General features: G+C 39.8%; 1 protein-coding gene across 1 annotated transcript; it reads left to right on the top strand.

The window, feature by feature from the left end:
• Positions 1 to 1,859: 1,859 nt before the first annotated feature.
• On the top strand, positions 1,860 to 17,460 carry aldh4a1 (aldehyde dehydrogenase 4 family, member A1). The gene is made up of 15 exons (XM_056438072.1): positions 1,860 to 2,022; positions 5,039 to 5,132; positions 5,276 to 5,368; positions 5,476 to 5,523; positions 6,208 to 6,363; positions 7,109 to 7,258; positions 10,416 to 10,490; positions 10,560 to 10,747; positions 12,815 to 12,888; positions 13,339 to 13,535; positions 13,618 to 13,665; positions 13,757 to 13,909; positions 13,990 to 14,111; positions 16,372 to 16,490; positions 16,822 to 17,460. Exons 1-15 carry the CDS (start codon positions 1,982 to 1,984, stop codon positions 16,932 to 16,934), a joined length of 1,671 nt encoding a protein of 556 aa, XP_056294047.1. The 5' UTR covers positions 1,860 to 1,981; the 3' UTR covers positions 16,935 to 17,460.
• Positions 17,461 to 18,317: the final 857 nt, after the last annotated feature.

Below are 18,317 nucleotides of genomic sequence, written 5' to 3'. Positions count from 1 at the left end.
AATTATGTTTTGAGACGTTACATGTCCTTTAAGAAATATAATATGTGTGTGTATATATATATATATATATACTATTATATCATTATAATATATGTAATATATATTATATAATGATATAATAGTATATTATTATATACTATTATATATATATTATTATATACTATTATATCATTATATAATATGTAATATATATCTGAGGAACATTTGTAATTTTTGATATTGGGCTATATAAAATAAACTGAATTGAATACATTTATATATTATATATACAAATCCCAATACTTCTTGTTTATATCTTCATGACGTGTAAACAAGTATTTCAGTGGAGACTCTGGCTCCACCTGGTGGTCATTCTGTGTCATGACAGTCATGAACTAAACCCAGTGAACTAATAATACAATAACTATAATAACTAGAACGGGCACTCGGTAGAGCGCATACCTTCGCATATCACAAGATTGGGCATTGAATTATGAACATTTTGGCATTAGTTGCATGCCAATTGGACAAAAATGTATCGTGCTATGGTAAAAAAAAGATTTTGACCTTTCCATGACCTTGACCTTTGACCCGATTGATCCCAAAATCTAATCAAATGGTCCCCGGATAATAACCAATCATCCCACCAAATTCCATGTGATTCAAGAAGATTTGACCTGTTCTTGACCTTTGACCCGATCAATCCCAAAATCTAATCAACTGGTCCCCGGATAATAAACAATCATCCCACCAAATTTCATGCGATTCGGTTCAATACTTTTTGAGTTTTGCGAATAACACGCATACAAATAAATAAATAAATAAATACACGGCGATCAAAACATAACCTTCCGGCATTTTCAATGCGAAGGTAATAATTATAATAATAATAATAATAATGATAATAAGGCAAACCATTTTAGATATCAGAAGTTCCCTCAAAGAAAGATATATTATTATAATTAATATTTACATTGCATTACACTTTATAGTACTATAGTAAGTATATTATACAAATGGTGCTTTGCAATGCACATCATTGATGACGTATATAATGTCTATAACATATTTTATGAGAAGGATAGACAGAATAATAAAGAGGGAAATCCATATGTATTTAGATATAGAATATTTAATATAAAATGGTAAATTATGATATGGGAGATATGAGATAAATAAAACATTTAAAAATGTAGTAATATAATAATATAAATATAAAACAATATTACAAAGATAGGAATAGAAAATGTGCCGGTGTACATACATGTAACTATTTATTATTGGTTATTATTATAATTATACCGACACTGTGTGTCTTAATCAATATGTCCCAATCAATCGATCAGCTTTCTGTGGAATCCAAAGGATTGAGAACTCACAGGAGACCAGATCCAAAGTTCAAGAGGCAGCTCACAAATAGAACCTTCACGTGGGGCCTGTGATTGGCTGAAGACATTTTAACTGTTCGCTGATTGGCCAGTGGCAGACCTGCCCCGTGGAAGGCTCCATTCCGCAGGAATGAGGGGGGAGGGGGCTTTTCTAGACAGATAATGAGGATGTTTAAAAAAACAATAAAACTCTCATAAACATGTTAAAACACGAACTATCTGATTAATTTGAGAACAATTAGCGGAAATATTGTTTTAAAACAAACAAAACAACCACACTATCTCGTTATTTCCGTAAAATATTACGACCCCCCCTCCATGACCCGCCCTCCTCTACCTCTGATTGGTCGACTCTATTCTTAGCCTATCCCCTACCAATCGTGTCCCTCGTGCCCAAAACCCAGTCAATCCGAACCACGACAGTGACGCGTGGTAGCCAATCAGAGGCGAGGGAGGGCGGGTCATGCTCCTGAGTTCATGGGATTCATATTTTCTTGTGACACCTCAGTTATTTAGTCCGTCAACGCCGCCTGACCTGCGTGGCTGCGTCTGATCAGGTATCGATCCCTGATCAGGTTTGATTACAGGGCTTCCCTCTCTGTCGAATAGACAACATGCTGCGCGTGACGGCGGCCGCGCGCCAGTCTTGGAGGGGGTACGTACCAACGCACGCGCTGCAGGCGCGCGAGACTCCGGCGTAAGCCTCCGGAACCTTCCGCGGCAACTTAAGACACTTCGTCGCTTTGTGATCACTAAACACCGTAAACGTGACGTCATTAACACGTGACCAACCAGGTCGACCGGGAGTTTGCTTTTACGTCACGTCATAATCATAATAATATAATGTCTGAAGTTGAAAAAAACACATTTATTATATAATTGATCCTTTATCCTTGATATCCTTCCACTAGCTAAACTAGTGCAAAGGCACCATGCCAACCAGTTAACCAGCGAGCGTGACCTTTTCACCCCTGATCCCCCGGGGACTCACGTCACCTGGGGGATGGTGACGTTACTGGTTATTTATATATTTATATATATTTGTGTTGTTTGCGTCTGGCTCAAAATGAAGTGACAAATAAAATATTCACTTTTTATTTTATTTTTTTTCAACATAAAAAAATAAAACATAATGAAATATAATTTCTTGCTTTCTTCATACCTGCAAACTTGTCACCTTTCGGTGAAATTCACCGTTTTGAACTCAAAATAGGTCATCCACGTGAATCGTGGAGATCCGAAGAGTTTTTGTTTTTGGGGGTCACCTGGCCCGCTGCCGTTGAGATTGCAGTGAGACGCGGAGAAAAGTGTGAAGTGGTGCTCTTCTTCACAATAAAACATCTTTGATGGGACGTGTCGCGTCTCGGCCAATCAGCGTTCAGATGTCGACAGCGTTTGGGGGTTCAGGTTAGCTTGAATGTTAGCCCGCTACATCTGCTGCTGTCACGCTGCACGGTGTAGCGATGCTAACAAAGTACCCGTACGTTAAACACAATGTGATTTAGCATATCTTTAGTATCGATACTTCATTAAGAGAGCGATCAGAGCGCACGCGCTGCTCCGTGTCGAGCTGTCTGCGCACACTGCGCTGCGCAGCTCACAGCGAGAGAAGAGGAGCAGCTTAGAGACCGACTTCGGTTTAAAAAGTGAAATGTTTCAGTCTGTAAAGTTGTGTAACTCTCCAGCTGCTCATCCTGATGAACTGTGGATCATCTGGTCAGAGACTAACGGCCTCATAGTGTATCATCAATGCTATGATGGAACCATGTAGTTTCATTCATATCTTGCTGTATGAATACTCATATTACTGTCATTTGTTAAGTGTTGAAAAAGTTGGTAAAAAGTGAACCATACAGATGTTTTATTTATTACTATTATAGATAAATATACCAGTCTCGTATTTATGGTACCATGTTGTTTTTATGGTATTGAATTGAGTTCTGGCATCAGGTATCATGATATTTATGGCAGGTATGTAATATGTATAGAAGTTATAATATGAGTATCGTGACAAACAGGGAGAGACAGAACAGATTCAGGGAGAAGTCCATGAGGACTGTTCAGGAGGGAAAAAAAGGAAGTTGGTTCATGAATGACTTTAACCATATATATATAATCACAATGTATATTTGTTATTACTATCATTATAGGGCTGAGTCAGAGCGGAGAACCTTTTGTTCTTAAACTGTTTATTATCATTATTTAGATTTGTGGTCAGAACAATAAAATGACTGTAGTTGTGGTTCTAAAAGCTTTGAGGCTTCAAACAACGTGGATGTGGTGACAAAAAAAAGAAAGTCACCTGCACCCCCCCCCCCCCGTTGTCACCTTTTTCACCCCTCATGAGTTTGCAGGTATGTTTCTTAATTTCCTCCGATGTCACGTGTCACGACACGTTCCATCTTTCAATCCAGAATGATTCCGTGAATAAATATAACAACCACCGGTAGCCCCGCTGCTGTGCATTGTGGGTAATCCCCTCGTGGGAAAGGGCTCCGAATGAAGAGCCTCAAACACCAAACTATGAATGGTCTCCGTGGTGGTCCACCAAAAGGGGCGGGACTTAACCACCTCCATAGCCTGCCATTGGTCGCCTTATCCAGACAGGACTCCTCCCCCTGCTGTCGGCGTGTTAGCCCCTCCCCCTTGGTCGCGATAATGGCGTTAGCGAGGACTCGTCTGACCTGCCGACACGCTAATGTTCCCCGCTAACGCGTTCCCTCGCGAACGCTATTTTTTGTGATAAAAAAAAAATCGCTCCATCCCGGGCTTAGCTCCGCCCCTCCCATAGCTCCGCCCCTCCCTGCCGTAGCTCCGCCCCCTGAGGCACTTTTCATCGGTTTAAAGCTGTACAAAGGACCTGTGCGTTTATCTGCTTGGTGCTTAAAATCCCGGCACAATCTGTGGTTATCTAATCTCGAGGTGTTGGCCGAGCCGTACGACCTCACGGCGCCGTGACCCCGCGGCGCCGCGGGTCGCCGGGTCACGGCGCCGTGAGGTCGATCCCGAGGAATGCAGAACGTTTCTGGGACATCTGTGAAAACAGTTTGTTGTGGTTCTCCCTCGGAGGAACTCAGTTCTGAGGGGAACTCTGAATGTGTGAGACTCGCTACGGGGCCACCAGCTGGCCCGTCTACCCCCCCCCCCCACACACACACACACACAGGCCCCGCCCCCTTCAGGCCACGCCCCCTCCGTGACCTTCAGTTCCGAGAGTTAGTGGATCATTTATGAATGGAGAGGACGTTGAGTTCAAGGAGCGTGGGGAAACTGGACGATTCAGTAGTTTGTCCAGCAGGAGACAAACTTTACGTTAAATATGTTTAAATTACTTTTTATACAAATTAACTCTCAATAAGTTCAAAAAACCAAATCCTCCTTCAGAGGCTCAACGTCACGAGACTTTAGTTTAACTTTAAATCCACGACATGAATAAATAAATAAATCATTAATGTTGCAAAAAAAAAGAAACAAAATATACTTTAAATGTGTGTGTGTGTCTGTGTGTGTGTGTGTGTGTGTGTGTGTCTGTATGTGTGTGTGTGTTCTGGGTGTGTGTGTGTGTGTCTGTGTGTGTGTGTGTGTGTGTGTGTGTGTGTGTGTGTGTCTGGGTGTGTGTGTGTCTGTATGTGTGTGTGTGTGTCTGTGTGTGTGTGTGTGTGTGTGTGTAGGTTCAGGACGTTCCCTCGCTCCTCGGTGGAGGTGAAGAACGAGCCGATTCTCAGCTTCTTGGAGGGCAGCGAGGAGAGGAGAGACCTGCAGGAGGTGAGAGAACCTCCTCGTGTCGGGAGGAGACAGGAGAACATGTGGTGCCCTCCTCGTGTCCTCCTCCTCATCCTCCTCCTCTCTCCTCCTCCTCCCCTCTCCTCATCCTCCCCCCCCTCCTCCTCCTCCTGCTCCTCCTCCAGGCCCTGGATGGTCTGAAGGGGCAGACGGAGGAGATCCCGTGTGTGGTGGGAGACGAACACATCTGGACCAAAGACGTCCGCTTCCAGCTGTCGGTGAGCTCAAACATGATATAATAATGTATTATTATATGAGAGACTGATTGTTGCTGTTGTTGTTGTTGTCCTCTGATCTCTCGTTGATCTTGTGTTTTTCCTCCTAGCCGTTCAATCACTCCCACAAAGTGGCAAAGTTCTGCTACGCTGACACGGTGAGTTCTGGAGATGTTCTGGAGATTTAAATTATTATAGTTATTATTTAACGCATGATTATTATTATTATTATTGAGCGTATAATTATTATTCAACATATTCTAATTATTATATAACATATAATTATAATTTAACGTATTGTAATTATTATTGAATGTATATTCATTATTTAACTTATATTTATTATTTCACATATAATTATTATTTAACATATAGTTATTATTTAACGTATAATTATTATTTAAACGTATATTTATTATTTAACATATATATACTATTGTGGTGACATGTAATGTTAACATAATTCACCTTTAGGAATGGTGTTGCCACACGGACAGTTAAGTTGTGACACAGGGGTTGATGCATGTCATTCCTGCTAACTCGCTATGCTAAGCAGTTGTGTGGATAAGGTTCTCTTCCTTGATGGATATTAAAGCTTGGAATTCGATCCTGAATACTCCGCCTCCGACTCCGTATCTCCGGCACTACACTATTTAACATATAATTATTATTTAACGGATATATTTATTATTTTAACGGATATTTATTATTTAACATATATATATATGTACATACAGCATATATATACATATATATCTATACTATTTAACATATAATTATTATTTAAAGTATATTTATTATTTAAAGGTATAATAATAATTATTGAACCTCTTCTCCTCCAGGAGCTGATCAATAAAGCCATCCTGGCGTCCGTGGCGGCGAGGAAGGAGTGGGACCTGACACCGGTCCAGGACCGGGCCCAGGTCCTCTTCAGGGCCGCAGACCTGCTCAGTGGCCCCCGGAGGGCCGAGGTCCTCGCCAAGACCATGATCGGACAGGTACCCAGACTGCTGACCAACATGGTCACAATCGACCTTTAGAGAGGGGGACACACGCCACGGATACGCTAGACACTAAACATCATATTTTATTTTCAATTATTTATTAATTTATATTTCATGATTTAATTTTGTATTAGATTTTTTATTTATTTAAATTTTAAAATAGTTAGACTTTTTTAAAGAAAAAAATATTTGGAATTATTTTAAATTTTTGTATTCTTTTACATTTTTGTAATTTAAAATGTATGTATTGAAAAATATATCCATACATTTTTTTACTAAAAATAATAACTTTATTTTTATCGTTTCGATGCTGCTGCTTCACAATAAAAGCATTTAACTGGCAGGAATAAGACTTTTATTCTGAAGGAATAAATCACACAATAATTTAAAATTAAATAGTTATAAATTAAATAAATCTCAAATCTATAAATATAGTGAATTAAATTTATAAATAATAATAACAATTTACATTAAATAATAATAACACTTGTTATTATTTAATATTATTATTAATAAAAAATATTTAAATAATACTTATACAATAATTAAATAATACTTACTTCTTGAAAATTATTTAAAATATATATATATCATTCTTATTCTTATTATTTAATAATAAAAACAATAATTTAATATTTTTAAAACAATAATAATGTAATACTTTTAAAATAATAATGATATGCAGTCTGTGTATAAATGTATAATAAGTTGACGCTAGATGTTATAATCTCCCCTCCAGGGTAAGACGGTGGTTCAGGCCGAGATCGACGCCGCCGCCGAGCTCATCGACTTCTTCCGGTTCAACGCCAAATACGCCGTGGAGCTGGAGGCGCAGCAGCCGCTGGACGCCGACGGCAGCACCAACACCATGCTGTACCGCGGACTGGAGGTTATTACATATAATGCCCCATGAGGTTATTACATATAATGCACCATGAGGTTATTACATATAATGCACCATGAGGTTATTAAATATAATGCACCATGAGGTTATTACATATAATGCACCACAAGGTTATTAAATATAATGCACCATGAGGTTATTAAATATATTGCACCATGAGGTTATTAAATATAATGCACTATGAGGTTATTAAATATAATGCCCCATGAGGTTATTACATATAATGCACCATGAGGTTATTAAATATAATGCACCATGAGGTTATTAAATATAATGCACCACGAGGTTATTACATATAATGCACCATGAGGTTATTAAATATAATGCACCATGAGGTTATTAAATATAATGCACTATGAGGTTATTAAATATAATGCACTATGAGGTTATTAAATATAATTCACTATGAGGTTATTACATATAATGCACCATGAGGTTATTAAATATAATGCCCCATGAGGTTATTACATATAATGCACCATGAGGTTATTAAATATAATGCACCATGAGGTTATTAAATATAATGCACTATGAGGTTATTAAATATAATGCACTATGAGGTTATTAAATATAATGCTCCATGAGGTTATTAAATATAATGCCCCATGAGGTTATTACATATAATGCACCATGAGGTTATTAAATATAATGCACCATGAGGTTATTAAATATAATGCACTATGAGGTTATTAAATATAATGCACTATGAGGTTATTAAATATATTGCCCCATGAGGTTATTAAATACAATGCACCATGAGGTTATTAAATATAATGCATCATGAGGTTATTAAATATAATGCACCATGAGGTTATTAAATATATTGCCCCACGAGGTTATTAAATATAATGCACCATGAGGTTATTAAATATAATGCACTATGAGGTTATTAAATATAATGCTCCATGAGGTTATTACATATAATGCACCATGAGGTTATTAAATATAATGCACCATGAGGTTATTAAATATAATGCACCATGAGGTTATTAAATATAATGCCCCATGAGGTTATTAAATATAATGCACCATGGTTATTAAATATAATGCACCACGAGCTTATTACATATAATGCCCCACGAGGTTATTAAATATAATGCACCATGAGGTTATTACATATAATGCACCATGAGGTTATTAAATATAATGCACCACGAGGTTATTAAATATAATGCACCATGAGGTTATTAAATATAATGCACCATGAGGTTATTAAATATAATGCACTATGAGGTTATTAAATATAATGCACCACGAGGTTATTAAATATAATGCACCATGAGGTTATTAAATATAATGCACCATGAGGTTATTAAATATAATGCCCCATGAGGTTATTAAATATAATACTTGCTGTACGTTATTAAATATAATGCACCACGAGGTTATTACATATAATGCACCATGAGGTTATTAAATATAATGCACCATGAGGTTATTACATATAATGCACCATGAGGTTATTAAATATAATGCACCATGAGGTTATTACATATAATGCACCATGAGGTTATTAAATATAATGCACTATGAGGTTATTAAATATAATGCACTATGAGGTTATTAAATATAATGCACTATGAGGTTATTAAATATAATGCACCATGAGGTTATTACATATAATGCACCATGAGGTTATTAAATATAATGCACTATGAGGTTATTACATATAATGCACCATGAGGTTATTAAATATATTGCCCCATGAGGTTATTAAATACAATGCACCATGAGGTTATTAAATATAATGCATCATGAGGTTATTAAATATAATGCACCATGAGGTTATTAAATATATTGCCCCACGAGGTTATTAAATATAATGCACCATGAGGTTATTAAATATATTGCACCATGAGGTTATTAAATATAATGCACTATGAGGTTATTAAATATAATGCCCCATGAGGTTATTACATATAATGCACCATGAGGTTATTAAATATAATGCACCATGAGGTTATTAAATATAATGCCCCATGAGGTTATTACATATAATGCACCATGAGGTTATTAAAAATAATGCACCATGAGGTTATTAAATATAATGCACTATGAGGTTATTAAAAATAATGCACTATGAGGTTATTACATATAATGCACCATGAGGTTATTAAAAATAATGCACCATGAGGTTATTAAATATAATGCACTATGAGGTTATTAAATATAATGCACTATGAGGTTATTACATATAATGCACCATGAGGTTATTAAATATAATGCCCCATGAGGTTATTAAATATAATACTTGCTGTACGTTATTAAATATAATGCACCATGAGGTTATTAAATATAATGCATCATGAGGTTATTAAATATAATGCACCATGAGGTTATTAAATATATTGCCCCACGAGGTTATTAAATATAATGCACCATGAGGTTATTAAATATATTGCACCATGAGGTTATTAAATATAATGCACTATGAGGTTATTAAATATAATGCTCCATGAGGTTATTACATATAATGCACCATGAGGTTATTAAATATAATGCACCATGAGGTTATTAAATATAATGCCCCATGAGGTTATTAAATATAATACTTGCTGTACGTTATTAAATATAATGCACCACGAGCTTATTACATATAATGCCCCACGAGGTTATTAAATATAATGCACCATGAGGTTATTACATATAATGCACCATGAGGTTATTAAATATAATGCACCACGAGGTTATTAAATATAATGCACCATGAGGTTATTAAATATAATGCACCATGAGGTTATTAAATATAATGCACTATGAGGTTATTAAATATAATGCACCATGAGGTTATTAAATATAATGCACCATGAGGTTATTAAATATAATGCCCCATGAGGTTATTAAATATAATACTTGCTGTACGTTATTAAATATAATGCACCACGAGGTTATTACATATAATGCACCATGAGGTTATTAAATATAATGCACCATGAGGTTATTGAATATAATGCCCCATGAGGTTATTAAATATAATGCACTATGAGGTTATTAAATATAATGCACCACGAGGTTATTAAATATAATGCACTATGAGGTTATTAAATATAATACTTGCTGTACGTTATTAAATATAATGCACCGCGCTGTATGCTATTAATAGAATAACAATGTTAATATAATAATGCCATGTCCCCTTCAGGGCTTCGTCGCCGCCGTTTCTCCGTTCAACTTCACCGCCATCGGTGGGAACCTGGCGGGAACGCCGGCGCTGATGGTGAGAGCATTGATGTCATCATCCCGTGAGGTGGTGAAGGAGGGTTGTTGACGCCGTGGTGTCGCCCAGGGCAACGTGGTGCTGTGGAAGCCGAGCGACGCCGCCGTGTCGTCGAGCTACGTGGTGTACCGCGTGCTGAGGGACGCCGGCCTGCCGCCGCACGTCATCCAGTTCCTGCCGGCCGACGGCCCGACCTTCGGGGACGCCGTCACCGCCTCGGAGCACCTGGCGGGGCTCAACTTCACCGGCAGCTACCAGTAAGGACCCGAGTACTACAGTACTACTACAATACTACTACAGTACTACTACTACAGTACTACGATCCGAGTACTACTACAGTATTACTACAATACTACTACAGTACTACTACAGTACTACCAGTACTACAGTACTACTACAATACTACTACAGTACTACTACAATACTACTACAATACTACTACAGTACTACCAGTACTACAGTACTACTACAATACTACTACAGTACTACTACAATACTACTACAGTACTACCAGTACTACCAGTACTACAGTACTACTACAGTACTACTACAGTACTACTACAGTACTACTACAGTACTACCACAGGGTGTCCGCGGGTCCTTAAAAAGTCTTAAAAAGTCTTAAATTGCTTTTCCTAAAAATAAGGCCTTAAAAAGTCTTAAATTGTCTTAAATTCAGATTGGATTGGTCTTAAATTTTTTGGGTGTCATGTCATTACGAATATGAGGCAATCTGTTCCACCAGGTCCGTATTTTGCTCCGGTCGCTCTGCGGCGTCTCTGGTGTCACCGGGGCCACGCCCCTTCTCTTAAAGGGGCCCCGCGTATTCGGTCCCATCAATCCCCGACAACGTGAAGCATCGACGAGTTTAGAAAACATGGCAGGATGCAAGGTCAACAACGGCTTGAAAAGAACGAGTGTTTCTGGTCACGGTCGGTGAAATGCTTCTGAAGCTGCGTTATGTGTCGGGAGACTTTCCAGCGGTGGAATCTCACGTGCAGAGCAAGAAGCACAGAGACTAGCGAAGGCCGCCAGCAGCCCGCGGGGCTAGCTGCTGCTCCGCCGCTAGCTGCTGCTCCGCCGCTAGCTCCTGCTCCGCCGCTAGCTGCTGCTCCGCCGCTAGCTGCTGCTCCGCCGCCCGCAACGACGTCAACTACAACGCTGGAGGTCACCGGAGGAAATCCAGCGCCGTGCAACAAAGAGCTCATCACCGAAGTCCAACGCTGCAGTGCGTTCTTCATTCTGTTCCACGAGACTCTGGACCAGACCACCGCGAGCAGACAGCTGGACTTCATGTGCTCTTGGTGAAATGACCAGGTCCCGTCAGGATCCTGTGGAGCTCATGGGCCATGACACCAGGACCTACTTCAGCACCTCAAAGTAAGTCTAACATAAATATATGTATTAACTAACCTCATGTATATGAGTATGTGTTTCATATAGTTAAGCTTTACTCGTGTCAAGTTAATAACAGCTATGCATAGGCGCACTACACATTAATTAGACTAATTAAAAATAGTTTTAGAATGGTAGTAAGTAGAGTGGTGTTTACCTGTCAATATGTCTACATAGTGTTCACTAGGCTCAAGAGATGGCTCACGTTGCTTAATTTGTAAAAATAGTATTCATTCATATTGATCCAGTCTGACATTAATCTGAAGTGGTGATGTCATGAAGAGATGTGGTGACTTGGCTAATGTCTGCCTTTTCTTTCTTTTTTCCAGGAGAATGGACTAAATGTCAACTGGAAGTTTTTATATTAATACAGTTTGAAAAGGATTGTTTTCACAAAAGCTCAGGAGTAGACATGAACCTGTGCACAAACATCCATCACAAAGAGACATGAGAACTCACACTCGCTCACTCACACACACACATACATTCTATTATGTAAATGAATTTGCATTTTAAAAGCAGCTGGAAATGTTATTTATGTTATTTTATAGATTGCACGTATTTTAAAAATATATTTACTTAATTTTATAGACATTTGTTCATGGGACCTAAATGTTCTGAAAATGTATTAATAAATATAATTTACAACAGCAATGACATTTGTGTTATCCTTTTGCATTACACCATACTGTTAATTTTGAACAGACATCAGTGTGTTTACTTTGAATTAATTAATTTAGATTAATGTATATTTCCATCGTAAATTAGGTCTTAAATTTTATTTAGATGTGGTCTTAAAAAGTCTTAAAGTCTTAAATTTCACTGGTTTATTCCTGTAGACACCCTGTTACCAGTACTACTACAGTACTACTACAGTACTACAACCCGAGTACTACGACCTGATGTGTTCAGGGTTTGTTTTTCTGTAGGACATTCAAGCGTCTGTGGAAGCAGGTCGCCCAGAATGTGGACGCCTACCGGACGTTCCCTCGCCTGGCCGGAGGTGAGGAACATGAAGTGATGCTTCACACACACTTACAAAATAAATGTATAAAATGTATAAATATATTATATATATATATATATATATAAATAAATATCACATCATGGGTAAGAGAGGACGATTCGATATATATACAATATATAAATCAAATAATAATAATATTGATAATAATAATTAAAATAATAATTAAAATTAGAATAAACACAATTTATTATAATTAATAATATGGAATTTAATAATATAAATGAACACGATTTATTCTTAATTATATGAATAGAAATAATAATATTATTAATATATATTAATTAAATAATAAATCATGTTTATTATTATTAATATACATTTTACTATTGAATAATAAAAAATAAAGTTATTATTTAATAACTTATTATTATTATTATTATTATTAAAAGTTCTCCAATTAACTCGATTGAACCCCCCCCCCCCCAGAGTGCGGCGGTAAGAACTTCCACTTCGTGCATGGCTCCGCCCACGTGGCCAGCGTGGTGCGCGGCACGCTGCGCTCGGCCTTTGAGTTCGGGGGTCAGAAGTGCTCCGCCTGCTCCAGGATGTACGTCCCCGACCGGCTGTGGCCGCTGATCCGGGAGCAGCTGCTGGTCGCCCACGGGCAGCTGAGGGTGGGCGACGTGAGTACCGATCAATACCGCCATGGATCCATATGAATGTTATTGATTCATATTGATGTTGATTATTGTCTCCGCCCCTCAGCCCGTTGAAGACTTCAGTACTTTCTTCTCGGCTGTGATCGATGACAAGGTTCAACTTCCTTCAGCCTTTCAAAATAAAGTCCTCTTTCTTTGAATGTATTTTAAAATGTGTGTGTGTGTGTGTGTGTGTGTGTATGCAGTCGTTCGCCCGGATCAAGAAGTGGCTCGATCACGCTAAGACTTCGTCCACTCTGAAGGTCGTGGCCGGCGGTAACTATGACGACAGCAAAGGTTACTACGTGGAGCCCACCATCATCGAGACCTCAGACCCCCTGGACCCCATCATGAGCGAGGTACACACACACACACACACACACACACGTGCACACACACACACCTGTGCACACACTCACACACTCACGGCTCTGTGCAGGAGATCTTCGGGCCGGTTCTCTCTGTCTTCGTTTATCCGGAGAACGAATACAAAGAAGTTCTGCAGCTGATCGACAAAACGTCTCCGTACGCCCTGACGGGGGCCGTGTTCGCCCAGGACAGGTGAGACACACACACACACACACAGTCACACACACACACAGTCACACACACACACACACAGTCATAGTCACACACACACACACACACACACAGTCATAGTCACACACACACACACACACACAGTCATAGTCACACACACACACACACACACACACACACACAGTCATAGTCACACACACACACACACACACAGTCATAGTCACACACACACACAGTCACACACACACACAGTCATAGTCACACACACACACAGTCACACACACACACACAGTCATAGTCACACACACACACACACAGTCACACACACAGTCATAGTCACACACACACACACAGTCATAGTCACACACACACAGTCATAGTCACACACACACACACACAGTCACACACACAGTCACACACACACACAGTCACACACACACACACACAGTCACACACACACACAGTCATAGTCACACACACACACACAGTCACACACACACAATCAGTCACACACACAGTCACACACACACACAGTCATAGTCACACACACACACAGTCACACACACACACATTCATAGTCACACACACACACAGTCACACACACACACAGTCATAGTCACACACACACAGTCACACACAGTCACACACACACACACACAGTCACACACACACACACAGTCACACACACACACACACACAGTCATAGTCACACACACACACACACACACAGTCATAGTCACACACACACACAGTCACACACACACACACACAATCAGTCACACACACAGTCACACACACACACAGTCATAGTCACACACACACAGTCACACACACACACACACACACACACACAGTTACACAAACACACACACACAATCATAGTAACACAGTCACACACACACACACACACAATCATAGTCACACACAGCCACACACACACAGTCATAGTCACACACACAGTCACACACACACACACAATCAGTCACACACACAGTCACACAGTTACACACACACACACACAATCATAGTAACACACAGTCACACACACACACACAGTCATAGTCACACACACACAGTCATAGTCACACACACACACAGTCACACACACACACACAGTCATAGTCACACACACACACAGTCATAGTCACACACACACACAGTCACACACACACACAGTCATAGTCACACACACACAGTCACAGTCACACACACAGTCACACACACACACACACACACACAGTCACACACACACAGTCACACACACACAGTCACACACACACACACACACACACACAGTCACACACACACAGTCATAGTCACACACACACACACACACACAGTCACACAGTCACACACACACACACACAGTCACACACACACACACACACACACACAGTCACAGTCACACACACACACACACACACACAGTCACACACACACACACACACACACACACAATCATAGTAACACACAGTCACACACACACACACACACACAGTCATAGTCACACACACACACAGTCATAGTCACACACACACACACAGTCACACACACACACAGTCATAGTCACACACACACACACAGTCATAGTCACACACACACAGTCACACATACAGTCACACACACACACACACACACACACACAGTCACACACACACAGTCACACACACACACAGTCACACACAGTCACACACACAGTCACACACACACAAACTCACACACACACACAGTCACACACACACACACACACACACACAGTCACACACACACACACAGTCACACACACAGACACACACACACAGTCACACACACAGACTCACACACACAGTCACACACACTTTCTTTTTTCCTTTTTGGATCCGTTGATGGGACGTTGTGATTGGTTGATGACGTTGTGATTGGTTGATGACATTGTGATTGGTTGATGACGTTGTGATTGGTTGATGACGTTGTGATTGGTTGATGACGTTGTGATTGGTTGATGGGACGCTGTGATTGGTTGATGACGTTGTGATTGGTTGATGACGTTGTGATTGGTTGATGACGTTGTGATTGGTTGATGACGTTGTGATTGATTGATGACGTTGTGATTGGTTGATGACGTTGTGATTGGTTGATGACGTTGTGATTGGTTGATGGGACGCTGTGATTGGTTGATGGGACGCTGTGATTGGTTGATGACGTTGTGATTGGTTGATGATGTTGTGATTGGTTGATGACGTTGTGATTGGTTGATGGGACGCTGTGATTGGTTGATGGGACGTTGTGATTGGTTGTTCAGGAATGTGATCGCCGAGGCCGCTAAAGCTTTGAGGAACGCGGCGGGGAATTACTACGTGAACGACAAGTCCACCGGCTCCGTGGTCGCCCAGCAACCGTTCGGTGGAGCCAGAGCTTCAGGTAGGGGGGGGGGGGCGGGGATTATAATCTCTAGAAGAAGAAGAAGAAGAATATATAAAAATGTCTTATAATATAAAGCAGAATAATTATAATAATAAAAAGGAGAATCATATTTATTACATTTGTTATAATAATATAGATAATTATAATATAAATGAAAATAATTATTCAAATTGTAATAATTTTAATTAAATATTAATTATAAAATGAAAAATAATTATAATACAATAATTATATTAATTCTAATAATAAACAATTCCAAATATAATATTATGAATTATATTATTATTATTATGATTAAATAGATTATTACCTTTTCTTCTCCGTCCAGGAACCAATGACAAACCCGGAGGTCCTCACTACATCCTGAGGTGGACGTCTCCTCAGGTGGTGAAGGAGACCCAGCAGCCCCTCCCGGACTGGAGGTACCCTTACATGGGCTGAGCCCCCCCCCCCCCCCCACTGACCTCCTGTGAGGAGACACGAGGAGTCCAAATGGAGCAGGGACACCCGGCCCGTAGCTCCGCCTCCGGGTCATTGGTTGCCGTCCAATCACGTTTGTGGTCAGAGACGAACGCTTCACACTATAAAGACACATTCATAACATTGATATATATTTTGTATCTAAATTAGAATCTGAGAGATTTGATTGAATGATTAGTTTCTGATGAGTGGAGAAAGAAAACGAAGAATTCTGAACATTCACTTATTTACTAAGATATTAAACTGGATTTCTTTGCATTTGAATATTGAAGATTGAATATTCAAAATATATAAATGTCAGTTTATGATCACGTTGCATTTTTAAGGTGCTTAAAATGTTCATAATGACTTTCTGCTGTTGGTCTTTTAACCGAGCGGCGGAGCTTTCAGTGTTTCAATGTTCCGCCAGAACCTGACACCCGAGGGAACGTGGCAATTTAGAGATAGTTATACTTTTTGACAATAATTAATAAAATATTAACATCGATTTGTTTTGGTTTCTTTAACTGAGGTTTGTGAAATATACACAAAATGAAAGTAGCCCACGTGTCCTGGAGGTCACAACAACAAAGACCGTCTCTGAGGCGTCTCTGTCTGCAGCGCATGCAGTACCGCTCTGTTCCACCAGGGGGAACCACAGCACACCGAGCGGTTCATCCGGACCCGCTGTGCCCGGCCTCAGACACCCAGCGCGGGGCAGCAGCTGGCAAGTGGACCGGAGCTCCCCAACAGGGGACCACTAGACCACTAGACCACTAGACCACGAGACCACTAGACTACTAGACCACTAGACCACTAGACTACTAGACTACTAGACCACTAGACCACTAGACCACGAGACCACTAGACTACTAGACCACTAGACTACTAGACCACTAGACCACTAGACCACGAGACCACTAGACTACTAGACCACTAGACTACTAGACCACTAGACCACTAGACCACTAGACCACGAGACCACTAGACCACTAGACTACTAGACCACCAGACCACTAGACTACTAGACCACTAGACTACTAGACCACTAGACCACTAGACTACTAGACCACTAGACCACTAGACTACTAGACTACTAGACCACTAGACCACTAGACTACTAGACCACTAGACTACTAGACCACTAGACCACTAGACCACTAGACTACTAGACCACTAGACTACTAGACCACTAGACCACTAGACTACTAGACCACTAGACCACTAGACCACTAGACCACTAGACCACTAGACCACGAGACCACTAGACTACTAGACCACTAGACTACTAGACCACTAGACTACGAGACCACTAGACCACGAGACTACTAGACCACTAGACCACGAGACTACTAGACCACTAGA

Source organism: Pseudoliparis swirei, chromosome 18, assembly GCF_029220125.1.
Source record: "Pseudoliparis swirei isolate HS2019 ecotype Mariana Trench chromosome 18, NWPU_hadal_v1, whole genome shotgun sequence".
Taxonomy (NCBI): Eukaryota; Metazoa; Chordata; class Actinopteri; order Perciformes; family Liparidae; genus Pseudoliparis; species Pseudoliparis swirei.
The sequence above is the reverse complement of the archived record's forward strand: the minus strand, read 5'-3'. Positions and strand labels throughout refer to the sequence as shown.